This window comes from Manacus candei, unplaced genomic scaffold (assembly GCF_025592945.1).
Source record: "Manacus candei isolate 608988 ecotype Guabito, Panama unplaced genomic scaffold, ASM2559294v1 h1tg000007l, whole genome shotgun sequence".
NCBI classification, from domain to species: domain Eukaryota; kingdom Metazoa; phylum Chordata; class Aves; order Passeriformes; family Pipridae; genus Manacus; species Manacus candei.
In genome coordinates, this window is record NW_026138055.1 from 8,652,812 (window position 1) to 8,675,013 (window position 22,202).

Genomic DNA, 22,202 nt, shown 5'->3' on the forward strand with positions numbered 1-22,202 from the left:
TTTGTTGACTTCTTGTTTGATGCTTTGTGATATCTTTCTCTAAAATATCTGAAACAGGCTGTTTCCTGAGGCTGAATGGGGGACAAGTTCTGATCTAGTTTGCTGCTGCATCCTCCTCTCCCTTCAAACAATTCTCTTTTTTATGTCATATCTTAAATGTCATCCTTTATATGGACCAGGAGGGACTGTTTCTGTGCAGATGCCCAGTTAAAAAACCAAACCTCTGAGTTTCTCAAGCCTAAATTTTGTGTCCTTGATGGTGCTGCTTCATGGTACCCTCCTGCTTGTGGCTGTCCCGGCATCTGCCCACACACATCTGGTTGCTGGGAGGTGATCCATAACAGGGTGTTGCCATGATTTTAGTAGATTTACTCCAGGCTGTAAAACATCCTCTAGTAACTCTGTACAGATTTTAAAAGTGGTTTTAGAGATTTTAAAGGGTGACAGACTGAATGAATGGCAGCAGGGGCACATCTGAGGGACCAGCACTTCGTCCTGTGCCACTCACCCAAATGAAACCACTGGAGAGTGGTGCCACTGGTCCCTGCCAGGGATCAGAGTATTTTTACAGCATAGACACAGAGTCAAGGCTGATAGAAACTTCCTTCTATCAACAAGGACAATTCCCCACTTTCTCCATTACCTGGAGAAATATTCTCCTCTTCCCAGAAGAGAAGCTCCTGAAAGCATCCAACACTAAATGCCTCTTAGGGTGGGTTAAAGGCTTTTACAGGCAATTTGCTTCAGTGCAGTGGTGGACAACTATCCACATTGTTTGGCCTTTTGTTGCTTGACTTCCCAAAAAAGACCTTGAAGGCTTTGTTTGTTTCCTGAAGCACAATGAGCTTTCAGCCAGCGTGTGCTGGAATTACAGTTATCGCTCCAGACCTGTGCAGTGGTCTTGGCAAGAGCTGCCCTTAATCCTTCCTTCAGTATCTTAAATTATGGAGGAGTTCACTGACCTAGTAGATATAACAATAAATTAAATTCCTTTAAACAAATTGATCAAAGAAACTTGACCAATTTCCATAAATCTTTGGAAATTGGTTTGAATTAGCCTTTGATTTAGCAGTGGTTTAATATACCAAAAAAAAAAATATCCTATTCTTGTTACGCATTTGGCAGCTGTGCTGCTTCCTGCCTCAGTCCGTGTTCCTAAGGAAGATTTATTTCCCAGGAGTTAGCCATCCCTCTTAGAGCCTGTGACATTATAGTTCACTTCTTCCCTTGACAACGCTGTCCAGCTCACTTGCAATGTCTGTGAGGGGCAGAATGGATGGATTTTACTTTGGTGTAAAACATCTTAAATACTTCCGTGTGGGGGATTTCAAAGAGCTCTGCAGTGTCAGCTCGTGTATCCTTGCCAGTGCACTGGGGGGTGAAGGCAGGGAAGCTGAGCTGCAGGAACACGTCCTCTTGGAAGAGCCCAGTAACAAAAATCAGAGCAGGGCCACCCCTGGTCATGTTCTGGTACCTGATTTTAATCACAGGACTGTCTCAGATTATTAGGGTATTAGATTATTCATATGTTTTCAGATTGTTAGGATGTGCAAAATAGACGCTGATCCCAGATCCCAGTCATCTCTACCAGTGCTGGTGGTGCATTTCATGTTGACATCTCATTTTTCAGTGATGAAAACACCACAAGAGTTGTGATAACACCTCAGTCAGAGCTCCTTCTTTGATGCAAAGGCTGGATAGAACAGCAACAAGGAGCTGAAGGACAGCAGTCCTTGGGGTGGGGTGGAATGGGCTGCTCCTCCACAGGAGCCCTGACTTAGAAGCACCAGGCATATTGAAAACAAAAAGAGTGAAATCTCAGATCTGGAGAACAGAGAGGGGTGTAAAACGTCCACCAGGACATTGTGAAGGTGTTGGTGTGTGCAGGTTGCTGCCGGCGCCGCTGAAGGACGCGGTGGAGGTGTCCATGTGGAGGAAGTGCTACACCATGCCAGAAGTGAATGCAGCCCTCAGTAAGATCCAGCTCGTGGGATATTCCCAGAAAATTGTGAGTACCTCTAAAGCTGTCCTCAGGTCAACATCAACAACTTGTCTCCCATCTTTTCCCTGGAAATGCCCTCCCTTTTCTCTTTCCCTTCCTGCTCCTGTGTAAGATCTGGTTACCATAGCCTAGGAAAGCAAGACTGGATTATAAGGAATATCCCACAGTCTCTGCCTCCCAGGAAGGGTTCAGGTTCAGTGAAATCAGGGAATATCCATTTGTTTCTCCTCTTCCTTGGGGAGGCCAATTTTAAGGCAGTGTACCTTCAAATTTGGAGTTGATGGCCGGCCCACTGAGAGCTGGGAGGATGCAGGGAATGGATGGATCCTCTCTGTAAAGCCACATCCCCTCCTGAGTTACCGGATCTCACTTCTGGGAGTCTTTTGAGTGCTTCAGCCTCCACTTTCTTCCATGCTGTAAATTAGGGATTGTAAACAAAACCTAATGGTTCAACATGAACTGCAGAAACTCCCTTCCCAGAGCTCCCAGATAACACTCATTGTCTGTAATGTTGTTGACTATAATCCACTGTAGTTTCCAGAATGAACTGAACCAACAATTCCATAGTCTGCAGATCCCTTGTGGTTTGCAGGCAGCAGATGGGCCATGATCCCTGCTCCTGTGTGGGTCATGGTACCTGTTTTTGTTGCTCAGGGCCATAAGAAATAAAAAAAATGGGTTAAAGTAAGTTGTGACTCCTCAGTATCCATGGTTGTTACTCTTCATTTTCAACCACCCTCACAGTGTGGATGCACCTCCTAATTTTACCTCTGTGCATCTGAGCCAATCATTCTTTTACAGTTACCATGGGAAAAAAACCCAAACATGTTTTATCTCCTCCCAAAGCTGACTTTTAAAATTATAACCAGACTTTAGAGCCTTGGTTTACACGCTCTGAGGGATGGAGGCCCTGCCTTGTTCTCCAAGGCATCCAAATGTGTATTGAGATAGTAGAAAAATCATTAGTATTGCAGGAATCGGGTGCTTGTTCCATTATTCAGTAACCAGAAAGCAGATCACTTTAGGGAGGTGTTCGTGGAGGCTGATTTTCCTCTCTCCAAACAAGGGTAACACATTGCTGAGTGCAGGTTTCTAATGACACCTGGGAAGGAGACAACTGTCAGGCTGCTCGTGCTGAAACTAAAATGTGGATTGAGTTTGCAGGTTGGTGTTTCTAAATCACCAGTAGACAGCATCTAAAAAGAAGTAAAGTTAGAAAGTGAGTTTGAGGTTAAGTTTGTTTTCCACAGTAAAATTTGCAACCCAAGCAGAGTGTTTTGTCAGTGGAGAAGTGCTTGTCCTTCCTTCTCTCCTGCTGGCCAATACCAGTTTAATTTGGCTAAAGGAGAAGGGAGTTTTCAAAGATTTAAAGCCCCTACAAACTTTTTTAATACAGCAAAGGCAGGCAGAGAACCAAGACCCTGGGTGATTCCTTCCTTTTGAGGTATGGTTAAGTTTGAGCTCAGTTAGATGTCACAGGATTCACATGGAAAAGAGACTTCATGGAGGCCCTGCCTCAGGAAAAGCACCTGTCAGAGCGTGTGTCCTGTTAGACATGAGTGATTCTCAGCTTCACAAAGGCTTTGAGTAGCAGAACTGCTTTTAAAATTCACATCACTGATGATAAAATGACCTGTTTTGGGGCTCACCCAAGTTAATGTGTCTTGCTGTGTGTTCCAGGAGCTGTTTGGTGCTGTGCAGGTCACCCCCCTGAGCTCAGGCTACGCTCTGGGAAGTTCCAACTGGATCATCCAGTCGCACTATGAGAAGGTTTCCTACGTTTCAGGATCTTCTCTACTTACAACACACCCTCAGGTACAGCCCCTCACTTCTGTTAGTCTTCTTTAGAAGGAAATGTCTTTGCTAAAAATAAAAGAAGGGATTTTTCCAACTGGGTTTAGGATAGAAGCCATCCTAAGGTAATTCTGTTATCAATGGCTGGGCTTAGTGGGCATTGATAAGACACACCCTGATAAGTGACAGGTATCAGTAGTTATGAGGGAAACATAACTAAAATTCTGTGTTATTGGTGATTTGATGTTCACTTATAACAGTGAAATTCTCTTTAAACAGGAAATTTTCAACAGAGTTAAACAATAGAGCATTAGTGAATTTTTTTAAAATCCATATTTCACCAACGAGTCTTCACAGACAGTTCTCAGACTGCTTCTATATCACTTCTGAAACATCCTTCCTTGGGAGAAATGATGGCTAACTGCCTGCCAACTCTTCCACCCTGCTCTGCTAAGGGCAAAGTCTTTATAGTGCTGTAGATGTAATTTCCAGTAAATTAATTCTCTCCAGATCCATAAATTCTTAGTGCAAAGAATGGTTTGAAGTTTGCAGGGCCGTGTGCTTCAGAAGTTGTCAAAATAGTTAAAAGCATTATTAGGAGGAGGTATTTAAAAATAATTTTAGCAGATGTGTCAGGTTGATGATCAGTAAGTGATTTCCCCCAAGGTGGGGATCTGTGGAGTGCTTTGCTTCTGAGCATCCTTCACTTAAAAGCTTGTTCTCAGGAGCTGAGCAGCTGCAGTAGAGAAAGGATCCTTAATAGTCTGGCCATTCTTCAGCTGCACAAAATGTATGAGAGCCCCTAAACCCCTTTTTCTCCTCAGCCTCATTCCATCTTGGGTTGTGCTCTCTCATCTCCTCCTGGTGAAGGAGCAGCAATATTTGACAAGGTATAAAAGGAATATTTCTGTGAGTAGAAGCTTCTGTAGGAAGTAGTTTGGTAACTGAGGATGTTTTGCCTTTGTTGATGTGAAGGGGTGATTCAGTTTATCAGGTCAGATTGGCCATCCTTCATCATCTTCCAAAGGTGAACATTTCTCTGGAAACTCCTGGTAAAAGCCTTGTTTTTATGGAAATTAACTCCCAGTGGCAGGGAATGGGGTGTGAGTGAACAGCCCATGAGCTGTGATCTGCACTCACTGCAACCTGCAGCAGAAGTGGGAGCATCAGACAGGGCTGTTGGAGCTTAAAAAGTGCAGGAGAAGGTTCTGGGAGCCTCCCTGAAACCCTGTTCCAACAAGAGATGGAACTGGGATTATTCACTGCTGACAGTGCTGCTTGTCCCACATGCTTTCCAGGGTCTCATTTTTTACCATCCAGTCCCTTGCACTTTGCTTAATTTTACACTAACACATAGTTTGAAGGAATATTTTACCAGATAATGAAAATCACATTCAGTTTGCACTTTTCCTGTCATTTGCCACATCACAGACGTTACCAGAGATCAGCATCATCTTGTATTTGCTCCCAGATGCTTTTTGAAGGCAATGGGTAGTTCTTCTCCTGAGGTTCATCCCTGTGAATGCCAGCACAGGCTGCTCCAATATGGATTCTGTAATAACTAAGTGGCTTTTGTGAGCTGCCAACCAGCTCTTCATCCCTCTGATGTTTGACAGACAACATGTAATGATAACAGCATCTTGAGTGGCACAGAGGCAGAATTGTGTTCAGCAGATCAACGTTCTTTGTCTGGCCTGTTTCTCCCCAGAATGGTGGTGAGCAGTTCATCATGAAACCCCCAGTTTTTGAGCAGTGTGTGAAAACAGTCGCTGCATTTTGTGTTAAAAGGGGTATCCTTCAAGCATATCCAGGGCTTTTTGAGCAGCAGCAAAACCTGAGCACTTCTCCAGCGAGTTGGGAGTTAGGCCTGGCACCGTTAATTGTTCCCTTTTCTGTCTTCTGGCAGATGGTTTCCACTGAAATTTTGCCTCCCCCTCTCCTGAGGCTCGAATTGACACCGTTGCCACTGAAGTGGAGAACAGGAGTTGACAGCACAGGTTCAGACGTGTCACTAAAAGCTTTTTAAGACATATTCTTTACATTAACCCACAAAAATCAATGCAGGCCCTCTCAGTGCAATGGCATGTGAAATTATGTGGATCTAATATGGCATAATCATTATGTACATTATCACAGGCACATTCCATATTATTTTTTATTGCCATTATTGGCATTTCATTTTCACGGACACACCACGGCGAGTCGAGGATGGGGATAAATCTCACGTGTCAGGTCTGATCCTACAAGGGGGTGCACAGTGTAAACTTCTGTCAAAGTTGATGTGAAATTCCCCTGTTTGTTTAACAGAGCAAGGTCCTTCTCAACTGCTTCAGAATGGCTCTGGGAACTGTAATCAGGGGAATTAACCTCACAGTGGTCTTCAAGGTTTAGTGATCTCTTCATCAGTCTCTCCTGGCAGAAATCTTTCCTGGTTGGTGAGGCTGCAAAGAGTATCTACTCTCTGTTTGCTAATGGAGGAAATGGGTTTGCATTTTCGTTCTGCTTTAGGAAAATACCAGTATAAAACATGTTCATTAATAGACTTCAGTGAAAAAAGGGTGAAGGATGATCCTTGGGGGTTCCTTCCAACTCAGGATAGTCTATGATGCCGTGATCCTATGATTCAGATTCATACCCAAAACTGAGAGCTTCAAGCCCAAAGGCCTTTCCTGATCTCACCTCTTCCAAAGAGAATCCACTGAAGGGTTGAGGAAAATGGTGCTGCCCCTGTAGAGCCCTGGAAATCAAAGCTGACACCTGGATTTGCAAAGGGAAGTAAGTTGGAAACTAGAGCAGCCAGAGCTCAGAATGCACGTGTCAAACCTTCCTGACTCACTGCCACATCCTCAGCAAATCATGGCCTTCTCAGTGCTCAGCTCCTGAGGCCATGAACTGATTAGACTACAGGGAATTCTCTGGGATGGATCCAGTTCCAGTTCTGCTGTTTGTTTGGGCTCTGGGATGCAGGTGAACAGTTGTCCCTGTTTTTATTAACTCCAGTCAGGTTTCCACAGATGGAGGAACGTTAAGTTCAAAGTGTTCCATGTGTTCTCCTTCTTGGTCACTGGATCTATTCTGTCCTGCCCAGAGAAAGCTGTGTTATAACTTCCCATTCCTGATGTTATTTCCCTGTGCTCTGTTCCAGCCCATGGACCAGGCTTCTCTTAAAAACAGTGATGTTCTCATCCTGACGGGTCTGACCCAAATCCCCACCGCCAACCCCGATGGAATGGTGGGAGAGTTCTGCAGCAACTTGGGTAGGTCACAGAGAGAAATCTTCTGCCTCTTTTATCATCTTATTCATGGCTTTGGGTGGGAAATAATTCTGAGATTCCTGGAATTGAGTAAGTTGTCCAGCTATAGCTGCTGGCATTAAACTACCTGTTTGGATTTTACGAGGTGCTCCTGATGTCATTAATACAGTAAGTGCTTGGAGAGACACAAGTTGTCCCTAAAATGTTTTGGAATGGAACAGGTATAATGAGATTTAATCATCTGCTGCTCCTGGTTTGCTAAGTATGTCACTTGGCTGCCAACAGGCTACGTGTGGCCTGGGCTTTGGATATTGTTCCCAGCTGAAATATTACTGTTTCCTTCCTGTATTATCAGCCAGTGTGAAAATCTTAACGTGCCTTTTTATGACTTTCAGTTTTGAAAACAAGCACATCTGCTTCCCTTCTTACACCTGATTTTTAAATATATCAAAAGCAAACAGCACAATCTCTAGTTAAAAAAAAAAAAAATCAAGATATATTTATAGACCCCCCAAAAATATAAAATCTAATCAGATGCTTTCACAGCTGGAAAAGCTGATAATTGCAAAGCTGTGATAACAGTGTGAATGACAGCATTTTCCAGCCTGTTTGGAATGTCACATCCAGTGCTGTTCTCTCCTTTTCTCCCCTTCCCCCACCTCAGTTCCTCTATGCTCTCACCCTTCTTCCATCAAACCACTTTCCCGTGTCTGCCCTGCTGGATGTTGCCTGAGATCTTCCCTTTTTTTTTAAATTCACCACTTTTTGCAAAGAAAACTAAAAAGTTTGTGATGGGAGGATCCTTACAAAAGTTGCCAAAAGACATGACAAGACTAAATCAAACTGAATTCCTGGTCTAGTGGAAGTTTCTCTGCCCATGGCAGGGGGTTGGAACTGGGTGGTTTTTAATGTTCCTTTCAAACCAAACCATTCAGTGATTCTCTTAATAAAGCACGTTTTGGCATTTTGTAAGTGTGAGAATCAAGGGGTTTACCAAAGATCCTTCTGCCAACATCCTGGCTCCAACAGGATCCATGAGCAGATACCTGGAGAAGAGTAGAACAGAGTGAGATCAAAGGATACTTTCCTCTCATAACCTTCAAGTGTTTTTATTTCAGGAATTTCCTGAATCCAACGTGGCTTTTGTGTAGTTAGTGAAGTTCAGTGGATTTGTTCCACCTCCCTCAAAGCTGTGTTAACTCCTAACACCTGTGACTTCCTCTCCTAAATGCTGTGTGTTTTACATGTGTGTATTCCACTGTTTTTAAGCACTGTTGGTAATTTTAGTACCCTGTGGTCAGCTTTGGTGACCTTGCTGTGGTAGATCCAGATGTGCTGCCACTTATTTGTCCCTCCTGGACCTTTAGGGGAGGTCATGGTGGCATGATCACCTCCCATCGTGCTGAGTAAACCCTTTCATTTTAATTAATCATTGCTAATTAAAATGCTTTTACAAGTTAAAGTCTTAGAGATGCAGCTGGGCCACAGCAAAATCCAGAAGTTGAATGTGTATAAATAAACCTGTTACATATGTTGGTTCAGGTGGGTTTGTCTCCACAAGCTGTTCTGGTTGACAGGAACACTCTGAACTATTTTAAGGAGTTTGCAGAAGGTCTTCCAGCTTCTGTCTTGAATGAGACAAACTCAGAGAAATGAGAAAATCGTTAAAAACCAAAGGAAACTCCACACTTAAAATAATGCCATTGGAAGAATCTGGAATGGGACTTGTATTAGCCAAAAACCAGCAATCTGAAGAAATTAAGTAATTCTATATTAATACAGTGTTTACATGATACCAGCAGCAGTTACACATCTACCCAACATCAGGAGGAGAAAACAGAGAGTCAATTTTCTTTCAAATGTGTAAAAAAGTGAAAAAAGCAGTGGGTTACTGGGAAGAACAAGAGTAGGCAAACTGAGCACAGTAGTTTTCATCTGTTTTTCCCATTTCCAGAATGTTCAGGGGAGTGCAGAAGCAGCTGAGAATTCACTTGGTGAAAGCTCTAAAGCAGACCAAAACTCACCAAAAATGGGTGTGAGGAGGTAACAGCGTGTTGGTGAGAAGGGTCATGAAGCACAGAAGTGGAAGTGTGAAAATTGCACCTTGATCCCTGTTCTCATCCCAGCATGTGGAGTTGTAGAGGCTGATTCTCATGATTCCCAAGTCACATCCATGATTTCCTCTCCACATAGTGTGTGCAGCACTGAAACCACACCTTGCCCCATCTCCAAATCCCTCTCAGTTTATTCCAGACCCCTCCTTTCCATGCTCAGCACCAACGTTCTGCAGCTCAGGGAGAGCAGTTGCATTTTCACATTGCCTTGGGCATCATCAGAAAACTGTCTGTGGGGACAGTTTGGGACATTTTGTGTGAGAGTTGGTTTAAATAAAGCAGAAAAAAACCCCAAAGTTTGCTTTTTAGGTGCCAGCTTGACCTTGTGGTGGCAGCTGTTGGAAAAGCAAGGATCTCTTTGGGAGTTGTGAATTGAACAACTTGTGATGGAGCCACTGAAGGAGACTAAATTTGAAATGCTGAGATTATTATACAACTTTTTATCAAGAGGGTGCATCCATCATTCCCAGAGATAAATTGGGCTTTAAAGAGCTTTCAAATAGACGTGTCCTCTTACTGACAGCTCTAGAAAGTTGTTGTAGTTGTGCAGGGAGCCAGACTGGACCTGCTGCTTGCTTGGAAAGGTTTTCATCCTTTAGGAGGAATAGGAATATTCACCAGGCCGGTTTCAAGGGTGCATCCTGTGCCACCAGGAACATGGGATTTGATGGGACAGCAACCCTGGGTCCCTGGCCTGGTGGGCAGCTGGCTGGAAGGGTGCTCCACTCCCTGGATTGGGATTTCATATTCCTTATGAAATTTCCCCTGTGACCTCAGGAATCCTGAACTTCTGCTTGTTTTCACCAGAAAAGGCTTGAGGTTCCCAGAGTGGGGAGGGAGAGCTGTGAATTCAGGCTGTGTTGGGTTTGCATGGCCAGGTTCTGGCAGCTGAGGGGGCTGCAGGGGTGGCTTCTGTGAGGAGCTGCCAGAAGCTTTCCCAGGTCCAACAGAGCCAATTCCAGCTCCAGGATGGACCCACTGCTGGCCAAGGCTGAGCACATCAGTGATGATGGTGGAGCCTCTGGGATAACAGAGTTAAGAAGGGGAAAAAAATCCTGCACAACTGCAGGCAGAGAAAAGAGGAGTGAGAACAAGTGAGAAAACCAACCCTGCAGAGTCTCGGGGCAGTGCAGCAGGAGGGGCAGGAGGTGCTCCAGGCACCAGAGCTGAGGGTCCCCTGCAGCCTGAGGTGCACCCATGGAGAGGCAGCTGTGCCCCTGCAGCCCAGGGAGGTCCATGGGGGAGCAGAGATCCACCTGCAGCCCCTGGAGACCCCACACCAGAGCAAGGGGATGCCCAAAGGAGGCTGTGAGCTGTGGGAAGCCCAGGCTGGAGCAGCTCCTGGCAGGACCTGTGTCCCCATGGAGAGAGGAGCCCACGCTGGAGCAGGTTTGCTGGCAGGACTTGGGACCCCACGGGGGACAGATCCCACTGGAGCAGCCTGTTCCTGAAGGACTGACCCCATGGAAAGGGATCCCACACTGGAGCAGCCTGTTCCTGAAGGACTGACCCCATGGAAGGGACCCACACTGGAGCAGTTCAGGAAGAACTGCAACCCATGGAAAGGGCTCACACTGGAGAAGTTCCTGGAGGACTGGCTCCTGTGGGAAGGACCTCACACTGGAGCAGGGAAGAGTATGAGGAGCCCTCCCCAGAGGAGGAAGGACCAGCAGAGGCAACATATGATGAACTGACCACAGCCCCCATTCCCTGCACCACTGGTGGGGGGGAGACAGAGAAATCAGAATTGATGTTGAGCCCAGGAAGAAAAGAGGGGTGGAGGGGGAGGTGTTTTTTCAAGATTTGGTTTTATTTCTTATAACCCTACTCTGATTTGATTGGTAATAAACTAATTTCCCCAAGTCAAGTCCGTTTTGCCCACGATGGCAATCAGTGATTGATCCTTCCCTGTCTTTAACTCTCCCCACAAGCCTTTTGTTACATTTCCTCCAGCCTGGGTCAACCCACCACAGAGGAATGAAACCCACATTTTTCTGTGGCCTGGACACATTCTTTAACCTGCACTCTGATCCCAGCTGGTGTGTGCAGCATTCCTGCTGCTCTGGCTGTGGGTGCTTTCCTTTGCTCTCTGCAGAATTTTTGGGTGTGTAATGACACAGTGCAAGTTCTGGTCCTGGAGCCAGAGCCTTGACTCCCACCCCCAGATGGCTCTGAAAATGTTGTTCTTAATCTCCTCATTCCTCCCTTCACATCCTGTTTACAGCTGGGATAGTTTAGACTTACCCATAATGTACCACATTGCTGGCATGTTTGGTGGCATCTCCAGTTCTAGACAAATGTGAGGTATTACTATTCATAATCACAAATATTTTGATGGTATAGTTTGTTTGTGACCTGCAGAAATATATCCACTGCACTACAATTGTTTTATAGGTGATATAAACGGTGCTTTTAACCACCAGCATGTCATAGGCACTGACTGCTGCAAGGAACAAAGCACCTAAATACATGGGAAAGATCCCACTGGAGTCTTTGAAGTTCCCTAGACTCCATAAAACTTGCAAACATTCAGCCATAAAAGTCTTTCCTGAGCATGTAGGTGGGGAAAAAAGACCCTTAATATGCTAGATTTATCCCCCAGAGCTTGTCAAGGAATTGAAGTGATCATGTTGGGATGTAATACCTGTGTTTTCAGGCTCTTCCACAGCTTTTCTGTGGGATGTTTGATGCATGATGTTACTGCTGCTGCAGTGGAATTAACAGCTGTAGGTGGTTTTATCCCATGTCCACAGGTGAAATCCTGGTGAGGCAGGAATTGCTCAGTGAGCTGGACAAAGTATTTCCTCTTTCCCAGAAAGAAGTTCTGGGAAATTTGTAATTCATTCTGCCAAGGGAACACTGGTGCTTGCTCAGTGCTTGCTTTTGCTGTCGTGCTCAGATCTGTCTCAATTACAGAGTAAACCTATTTCTCTTTTTCCTTTTCCTCATTTTTTTCTAGTCCCATGCTGTCTGCAAGTTTTAAATTGTTCTTGTTACATGGAAAGGACAGAAACATTTAGTTTTTAAAAAGGGGAAACACTCCATCACCCGTTTCTGTTTGAAATAACCACATCTTCAGCCTTTCAGCTGAAAAGAGCACAGAACAGTTCCCCACGTGTTGTGCTTTTGGCTGGGACCTGTGAGCTGCTGTCCTTCCCCCCTGGTGGACAGCAAAGAGCTGGATAGCAAATATTTGGGTGGGGAGGTGGTTTGTGTCCCTCATTTGTCCTCCTGTGCCTGTGCAAGGCCGCCCTCTCCTGTCAGGAGTTTTCCCTGTGCTCAGGCTGTAGGTGGAGATCTAAACCTGGAGGAGGCAGTAAATAAATGTAATTAATGATCACAAGTGTTCATCTCAGTTCACAACGTGCTCTGCTAATTCATGCTTCTTTTTATGTAATAGTTGGATTAAAGTATTCAAAAGTTTCAATTTGAACCCTGCTAATTGATTTCTGTCATTTTGCTCTCCCGTAGCGATGACTGTCCGGAACGGAGGGAACGTGCTGGTTCCCTGTTATCCCTCTGGAGTCATCTACGACCTGCTGGAGTGCCTGTACCAGTACATTGACTCTGCAGGGCTCTCCAATGTCCCTTTTTATTTCATCTCACCTGTTGCCAACAGCTCCCTGGAGTTCTCCCAGATCTTTGCCGAGTGGTAGGTGTCCAGGGGCTGCCCCACCAGCCCCAGTTCTCACCCTCAGCCCTGGGAGATTGTTCTCTCTGCCTGACATGTTCTAATTTACACTTGATTAGAATTGTGGAGGCATTTCTGGACTCACAGGGGGGTGTGGGTGTGTGTGTAAGTAGATGTTCTATAATTAGGGAAGGATCATTTCCTATAGAACGTACAAACTGAAATAATCTCTGCTTTTTGGTACTTTTGCTGATGATTAAATGATGTTCCTGACTTGAGGGAGTTTTAGCTGTCCCTGTTTCTATGTTTTACTCCCTCAAAACTTTACCATGGTGTCCCTAGATAAGCAAAATGGACTTTTCAGGCTTAATTTTGCTTAGCCAGCAATGTATTTTCATGGGGAAAAAAAAAAAGGGCAGGAGTATCCTGGGCTGGATGAGGCAGAGCACTCGGGTCAGGAGAGGGGATCTTGCTCTGCTCAGCCCTGCTGAGGCCACATGGAGAGTGTTCTATCTCCAGTACAAGAAGGATGTGGGATTACTGGAGTAAGGCCAGCACAGGGCCACAGAGGTGAGGAGCCTGGAGAGCAGAAGGCCCAGGGGAATCTTATCTGTGTGTAGAAACACCTGATGGGAAGAGGTAAGGATGAGGGATCAGACTCCTCAGCAGGGCCCACTGACAGAACAAGAGGCACAAATTGAAACATGAAATTCCAACAGGGTGATGGCATAAACTGCCAGAGGGCAGGGTCAGATGGGATATTGGGAAGGAATTCTTTACTAAAAGGGTGGTGAGACCCTGGCACAGGTTGCCCAGAGCAACTGTGGCTGCCCCATCCCTGGAAGTGTCCAAGGCCAGGTTGGAGCAACCTGGAATAGTGGAAGGTGTCCCTGCCCATGGCAGGAGGTTGAAAAAAGATGAGCTTCAAGGCCCCTTCCAACCCAAACCATTCCATGATTCTGTGATTCTGTGGAACACTGGAACAGGTTGTGCAGAGAGGGCATGGGGAGTTTTCTATGGAGACACCAAAACCCAACTGGACATGGTCCTGGATGACCTGTTGTATGTGGGAATGCTTGAGCAGGGGTTTGGACTGGATCCCAAGAGATACCTTCCAACCTCAACCATTCTGTGATTCTGAGCCTTGGAGAGGAGAGCCCAACCACCTGGAACTCTTTCCAAATTTTTACAAATGGAGACATGCTCTAGATTATTAGGGTTAGGTAGCTTTTCCTTTCTTTCTTTCTTCCTCTCCAGATATTTTAAGTCTGGAGGCCCTGGAAATCCTATGTGATTTGGTCCCTCAGGAGAATTGTAAAGAGGATTGAAATCTGGTGAATTTACATGGAATGGAGGCAGAGATACAACCATCTGTTAAAAAGAGGTTTGGGGTCAGAGCTGGGGTTGATATTCAGGGATCCCAGCCTCCAGTTCTACCCTTTAGTCAACTGAAGAAAATGTCCTGCTCTTAATACCTCCTAGACTTTATCAAAATTAGTTTGACCCAGGCTGATTGCTTTTTAATAAAGTGAAAGTACGAGGCAGGCAGTGTTTCCCAGAAAAAGCCACCAGGACATTGTCACTGCAGATAATTGTCACCCAGACCTCTGACAAACAGCTTCTGTAATAGGATGAGTCAGGAGCCTGGAAAGAGCTCATCAACAGCTCTCAATATCTGTGTTTAAAAGATAAATGATGTAAAATAGCAGGTCCCTGTGAGTGTTGGGCCGTGGTGAGAGGCATTTTACTGACACTGCAGCTACAAAAATAAAATGCACAGGAGAATGAGTTTACAGGGAACAAAAGGACCAAGTCACCGATGAGAAGTGGGATGAGGCAAGTGGAATTTTTCTGTTGACAGATGATTTGGCTTTGCAAAAACTGCTGAGGTCTGGACTGGGAAATGGGCATGTTGAGTTACAGATTTGCCTTCAGCAGCAAAGGATCTGTTACAGTGTGTACAGAATTACCTTCAGCTGTCTTGCACCTTCTCTGCGTGATCTCACTGTGATTGAGTTGTTGTTCCATGTGGGTGTTGATCCTCTAACTAGAAAGACTGGAAGCAACAAAACAAATCAGTGATTTTTACACCTGATGCCAGAAATCCAACCTGGTTTTCTCCAAGGAAAAAAAAAGTGTGTCAGTAGATGGCAGCAGATGCTGCAGGATGTTCTGCACCTCTAACCCAGCTGGTTTCCTTTGCTTTTACAGGTTGTGTCATAACAAACAAACAAAGGTGTATCTTCCAGAACCTCCTTTTCCCCATGCTGAGGTAAGTAAACCATGGTCTTGTTTAGTTTCTGGATCACAGTCCTGTGTGGCTGTTGTTTTTTGGGTGAACCCTTGTACAGCTCCTTCAGTTTTGTGTCATTATTCACACAAGTGGTTTTCTTTTTCCTTTTCTTTCTGTGATGAATTTGGGAGCGTGGGGGAGGAAGGAATGATGGTGTTCCCTCAACTCCAAAATTCCCATCTTTATTTCAGTATCTCACACACAGTATCTCACATTCCCCTCAGAATGTGATCCATGTACACATGGTTGGGTGTTTGCTCTTATCCCACTGCAACCACGAGTATTCCCAGTGTCCAAGCAGTTCATTCCAAAGTCTAAAACTAAGAACTTGTCACCAGAGACAGTTTAGTCATTCCAGCTCCTGCCTCCCTGGAACAGACACCCTGTTTGCTGCAGGAGAAGTGGTACCTTGGAAGAGAGTTTCTGTATAAAAAGTTAAAGCTTGCAGCACTGGGTGCTGTCACTGGCAATTTTAAATGGAATTACTTGAGCATCACAGTGAAGCAAAGAAGAATGAGGTTCCTGGCTTTGGAGGATCTTCCCTGCAACAAAATAAGATTTTGAGGGGAGTTTTTAGCCAACCAGACATTAAATAAATGTGGGGGAGCTCGTGCCTTCAGAGGTATCTCACGTATCAAGGAAGGAAATTCTCCACTGGGAATAGGCGGTTTTCCCTCTGAAGTAAACGAGAGGCAGGTTGGGAAAAGAAGAAACAGGACTGAGAAATAATTTTAGCTAAATCCTCCTCCATTTGAGGCGTGCAGAAAACTGTCTCTTCTAGTTTCTGTGGTCCAGACTGTTTCATGAGATATCCAGGGTGGTCACTGCAGATTTAAGAGCCCAGAAATTAAATCCTTTTACAGACGTGTTTGGGGTTTTTTTTTTCCATCTGAAAATGTGTCATCCAGGGGTTTGTTCTGGAAATTGCCATTACCCATCACATCTATCATCTGTAGGTGCTTCAAAGGCATTGTTGGAAGTAGGATCTGACCAGGAGCCCTCACTCTTTCCAGATGCTTGAACGTATTTCAAGCAGGATGTGCAGTGAATTATGTATAATCTGTTACCAGAAATAATGTGGACTGCAGGGCAAGCCACCTGCTCACCACTTATTTTCTAACCAAAAAAATTTATTCCCACTGATATATCAATTCCAAAGGCTGATCCCTGAGTACAAGACTCTCTTCCCCTCTGTCTCTGCTTTCTGGGGTGTCCTTGATGTTCCACAGTGTTGTTGCTTTCACTGACAGCCCATATTCTAGTTCTCAATATGCTCTGGAACGGGCAGATTGAAGTGAAAACCCATCCAAAAAAAAGAGAAGCCAAACATGCAGCTGTCACAGACTGGATTAATTAACCCATCTTATATGATGGGCCTTTGTGTTTATAGAGTGATAACGGTGTCCTCTCATTCTTAGGATGTTTTATATTCTCCAGAGGCCTGTTGATGATGAGATTTTGCCAAATTATTCTGTGGCTGTTGAAGCAGCTTTGCAAAAGCTGCTCTGTGCTTCAGGTGGAGATCAAGGTGATTATGCAGGAAAGGCCTCCCAGCAGGGGATCACAGATCAGCTCAGGGACGTGCCTGTTCCAGGGAGCATCCCCAAGATGTCCATGTCAGGGCCCCAGTGCTCAGCACATGCCTTGGCTTCCTTGTTAAATCTGCAAAATCTTGCAGCTGACACTGTGTGTGTACCTCACAGGATATAAAACATCTATATAACCACTTTTCCTGTGGCTCCACAACCTCCCAGTCAGGAGCTTTTGCTTACTGGCACTTCAGGGGGTTTTTAATGAGCACGAGAAGCAGACAGTGAGTGATGGTTTCTACTGGACAGGTTGTTAGTGGGGAATTGCTTTACTTTTCTCAAAGTAATGGTGGGTTGTGCAGTGTAACCTGCACAGAAATTGCCCATCATGAAAAGATGTGCTTTAACTGCTCAGTTGTTGGAGGAAAATAGGGAATTACTCAGACATGTCTCTTAGTTCTTAGGAAGCATTAATAACATGCCTGGCATGATACATCAGAGAGGGACAGGCCAGGAAATAAGTTTCTAATTATCTCCAGAACAAGCCCAGCCCAGTGCAGTGCTGATCCTGAAATTTGATGTTCCTGCTTAGTTGTATAAACAGCAAGATTTAAAAGCAAACAAGGCAAAAATTCCCCCAAATCCTTGTTGTGGTCTCTTGCAGCAATGAGTTCCAGTGTATTATAACAGAATAATTACTTCCTTTAATCAGCTGGGATTGTATTTGGCATTTCACTTAACTACCCCTTTATTATTGTCACAAGAGGATAAATAAAAGCATCTTCATTGTCTCCACAATTACTATTTTTATTTCTCCTCCCTCTCCCCACTGAGTTGTTTGAAGCTTTTTCCTTCTCTTTGCATGGAAATTTTCCAGGTTTATGGTTTCTGTTGCGTGTCTTGAGCTCATTCCTTGTTCTGCTGTGCTGAATAAAACCAGCACACGTGTTCAGCTCTGCAGAGGACCCAAAACACTTCTCCCTCCTTGTTAGTGCCACTTTACTGTAGTAGTAGGTGCTCATCCATCTCCTCCTACACAGTCACTGGTGCAGTTTTTGAGGTGGAAATTTGTTTCCCAACATCCAGTCTGAATGAGGAGGGAATAAATATACTTCCCCTCGGAGCGAGGCACGTGGGTTAAAGTGCTTCAGGTTTGTAGGGATGGATTTGGATATCAATTCCTGCTGAAATTAGTATGAATGGAGTGTCCAGATTCTTGCACACAAGCTGGTGAAGTCCCACCTGCAGCCTTTTAGCAGTGCACAAACCAAAAAAAAACCACTTCTTTTTAAAGGCATTTCTGAGGGAAGAGTTGCTGTGACTGTGTTGGAGGGACTTAAGATATGGGTCAAGAGTCCTGTGCATTCCAGCCAGACATTTCCCAGGAGGAAAAGCAGGAAAGTGGAGGAATGGTTAGGGAAGGGATGGGTGGCTCTTTGGGTGGAAATTCAGAAGTGGAAATTCAGTTTTTCACCAGCAGTTACTGGGATGGGGAAGGGAGAAGAAGGAGCTCAAACTGGGAAAATGTTGCAAAGTTAAAAACTGGAGATCCCAAATGTTTGTGGATACAGCAGGCTGGGAGGGGGCTTTCACTTCCAAGCCCCTGTATCAGTTATATCCAAGGATCCACTGTCTAAATAAGCTCAGATTTGAGCTCCACAATTCCTTGATGAAATGCTCTGGATCATAAATCAGTAATTTGTTCTGTTTAGAAATGTTATTCTGGTATTCCAGAACCAACTTGTGGTTTTTTTATCAAATTCCTCATGGGAATGTCCCATCCCAACACAGGCACAGCTGAGGAATTAACCATCCCCCTGACCATTTTACCAGGAACCATGGATTTTTTGACTTTATAAATTAATGGCTGAATTGTTCCAGCAAGGCAAAATGAGGAGCTTTCAACTCCTTTTCCTCTCTGGTCGATCTTTCCACGGACAATTTCAGGCACTGAGATAAGTGACTCCAGACTTCTGTAAATGTCTGCAACAATAAAATTTGAGAGGTAATTTATATTGATCAGTATTTGCCAGTGGAGGAAGAATTTGGATTTACTGTGCTCTTATTAAGGATTCTGTGAGCAACATCTAAGAGAAATGGCTACAAAAAATCCTTTTTTTTCTGACTCAAAGATGAGCCAGAGTGGGAGTAATATTGATTCTGTGGTCTTAAATACCAGCATTTTTCTTCTTCAGCTTTGGTTCCCTCCCCCATATACCAGTTCCTGTGTAACACACATTTCAGTAAATACCTGGAATCAGGTGATTGTATAGTATTACAGTTTGGTTTATGGTTCTATAGAGAATTGTAATATGAATAATTATTATAGAGGAGTTGGACTCAATGATCCTTGTGGGTCCCTTCCCACTCTGGATATTCTCTGATAGAATTAGGCCCCTGTTAGTGTTGATTTTATGGAGGGAGTGAGGGAGGTGAAATAATAAACGTATCATTCTCTGATAGGAACCACATTTGTTCCAAATTCTGGCTCCAGAGCACACACACACACACACACAGAGAGTAAATAGCAGTGTGTTTTGGCTCACTTCAACAAAGGGTACACAAAGGCTCTGGAGATTTATCCTGTTTATAGCAGCAGTTGCTGACCCTGTAAATCAAGCCCACAGCTTTAAAGGAAAGCAGAACCATTTGGGATTTTCAGAAAAAAACACAGCTCTCAGTCTTGATTCAGTGTTTTACCAGCCTCTGTCTCTTAAGCTCTCAGTCAACAGTGATTCTTTCTGTACAGAGATGCTCTGAGTGTTGCTCCTGCTTTCCAGCTTGTGGAAATCCTGGCTGGCTCAATGCCAGGCATTGCTTTTGGCCCAGGTTGGAGATCTGACTGTGGCTGTTGTGCTTACACACCCCAGCTCATCTGCACAGAGAAAAAAAAAACAGTACAAATCATTACAGATTCAGTCCCTTTAATGATTTGTGAAATTTTGTTGGGCCTGTCCTGCATTTCAGCCTCATATTTTTTGGATGGGGTAATTAGGGAAGGCTTTGCTGTAGGCACTAAAATCCACCAGCTGCTTTATCACTGGAGTGGACAGAATGTCTCCAAAGTTGGTTTTGCAGCCTTTCAGCCCTGCTCTGTCTACCTGTGAGAGCCAGAGATTGGGAGCTAAACTATGGAGCTTCACTGGACTTCTCAGGAAAGATCTTTCAAGGGAAAAAGATAAAGAAAAAAAAATCATCACCAACGAGGCCCTGAAAAGTGGATTAGAGACCCTGTGTCTCTCTTCCAAAGTAATAGGAGGGAATTTGAAGCTTCCATAATGCTTTGAAGAGAATCCAGCTTTTATGTTGCTAAGCAGTGAACATTTGTGTAGGTACAGCAGGGAAATAAGCTGTTCAGTGCTTTTGTACATGGAGTGCTGCTCTCACATCTTCACAAAGATTTGAATGCTGCACACAAATATATATCATTTGAAGGAGCCTGTGAAAGAGGAAGAACACTTTGTGATTATCAGGAGTGTGTTACATAAATAGTAGCTGTAGAAACGTCTTTCACTTCACTGTCTGCCTGTCCCTGGCAAAGTTTTGCCCTGGAATGTCACATATCCCATTTAATATTTGAAGTACAAATTGTCCCCTTCTTCCAGTTTACCCAAATTAAACTACTTGTGCAACTTCAGTTTTAGGACTTTTGTCTTCCCCAAAAAACCAACCAAACCACGGAAAAGCTTCTTGGGGTCATTTCCTACAAGTTCATTTAAATGCCAGGATTTTATGGATTCAAATTCAGTTGGCCCATTGTCTGCTAAACTGTAGTTTGTGTTACTGAAGCTAAGTTTAGATTCTAAATCCTGCCTGCCAGATGTGTTAATCAGAAATCTTTACCAGCCTTAATTGCAGGAATGTTTTTGAGATTCAGTGCATATCAACTGCCAGAGCAGTTGCTGGATGGTTTTTTTCCAATCTCCCTCTTGAAGTTTAAATAGGAATTAGCTATTACTTGTAAACTGTAGTGAAGTATAGTCCCCTTTCTACATCCTCCATGACCCATGGAAATCACAGGCTGTGTCCACCTGCAGAATTGTGTGATAACCATAAGTTCTGGAGTGCATAAGTTGATAAGGGACTTAGAGAAGCATCAGAATTCTCAGTTTCTCTTCATTTCCAAGTAGGCACATTATCCTGAGCTAGGTCTGCCATGGTAAAAAATAACACAGAACAAGAGGAAATGGCCTTAAACTGAAGGAGGGAGTGTTTAGGTGGGATTTTGGGAAGGAATTCTTGGCTGGGAGGGTGGGGAGGCCCTGGCAGAGCTTGCCCAGAGAGGGTGTGGACTCCCCAGCCCTGGAAGTGTCCAAGGCCAGTTTGGACAGGGCTTGGAGCAACCTGGGACAGTGGAAGGTGTCCCTGCCCATGGCAGGGGGTGGAACTGGATGAGCTTTAAGGTCCTTTCCAGCATTTCCAACCCAAACCATTGTGGGATTCCATGACCAGTCCAACCTCCTTTAAACACTGGCTCCCAAAGGAAGCCCCATTCCCCTCGTTCCCACTCTTTATCTCTGTGTCTGTTCTCAGTTGCTCAGTGTGTGATTTCCTGTGTTAAATTACATGCCTTTTAAGAAAACTGTATTTACACTTATTTTCAAGCTGGAGATGGAAGGATAAACCTACCGAGAAAAAAACTTCCAAATATTGCCTGAAAGTGCTTCCCAGACTGGTTTATTAAATTGCTTTTAAGTTGCAGCTTGTTTTGCAGATTAGAAAACAGTGGCAGGAGAAATAAAGCAAAACTCTTTGAAAAGTGCCTTGATAAATAAACTCCATCTCAGTAAAGAAATCCGTTCCACCTGCAGAGCTGATGGCACTGTTTGCAAGACATCTTATTGCTCCTAATTCATTTTTATCACTATTTTCAGAGATAGTTAAGGAAGGGCAAGTCAGTCTGTTCTTTTTCAGCAGATTTGACTTTGTGGGAACCCTTTAGACCAGCAAAGCTCGTGGCAACATTCTGCTGAAGGCACAAGTGCCTGGTACTGCTGGGATGGAAGAAAAGCAGGTTAAACATGTGCCTGGAGCTCTTTGCAGGCATGGCAAAGAGGAGAAAGCAGCTTATTTTGAATTTGGCAGCTGAGCTCTCTGTTCACTCCAGGAAACTCTAAGCAAGGGAGTGTTTGCAGAGTTTCCTCTCAGTCACCAACTGCTGGTACCAAAGAAATGAGAGCAAGGACTTGGAGGCACCTGGCCCCATGCTCTGACTTCCTTTTCATAACATTTAGGACAGTCATGACCGAATTTGTTGGAAAATCGAAGGGATATGCAGGAAAGGACTCTGTGATCGAGTTAGAAATAAACTGTAGGATATTTGTAATCTCATGCAAATAAACACACTGAAGCACACAGGCCTGAAAAGTTGGTCATGTCTGGGTTTTTGTTTTTATTTCAGCTCATTCAGACAAACAAATTGAAGCATTATCCCAGCATCCACGGGGACTTCAGCAATGACTTCAAGCAGCCCTGTGTTGTGTTCACTGGGCATCCCTCTCTGAGGTTTGGGGATGTGGTGCATTTCATGGAGTTGTGGGGAAAATCCAGCTTGAACACTGTCATCTTCACAGGTAAGTAAACTG

The 22,202-nt window shown here is 44.4% G+C and overlaps 1 protein-coding gene across 1 annotated transcript in view; it reads left to right on the plus strand.

The window, feature by feature from the left end:
• The window catches only part of INTS9 (integrator complex subunit 9), a 62,098-nt gene that overhangs the window by 19,185 nt on the left and 20,711 nt on the right, over positions 1–22,202 (plus strand). The window contains exons 7-12 of the mRNA XM_051812025.1: positions 1,888–2,008; positions 3,683–3,817; positions 6,942–7,053; positions 12,636–12,816; positions 15,007–15,067; positions 22,019–22,190. Of these exons, the coding sequence (XP_051667985.1) occupies positions 1,888–2,008; positions 3,683–3,817; positions 6,942–7,053; positions 12,636–12,816; positions 15,007–15,067; positions 22,019–22,190 (782 nt within the window). The remainder of the gene's footprint in view (positions 1–1,887; positions 2,009–3,682; positions 3,818–6,941; positions 7,054–12,635; positions 12,817–15,006; positions 15,068–22,018; positions 22,191–22,202) is intronic.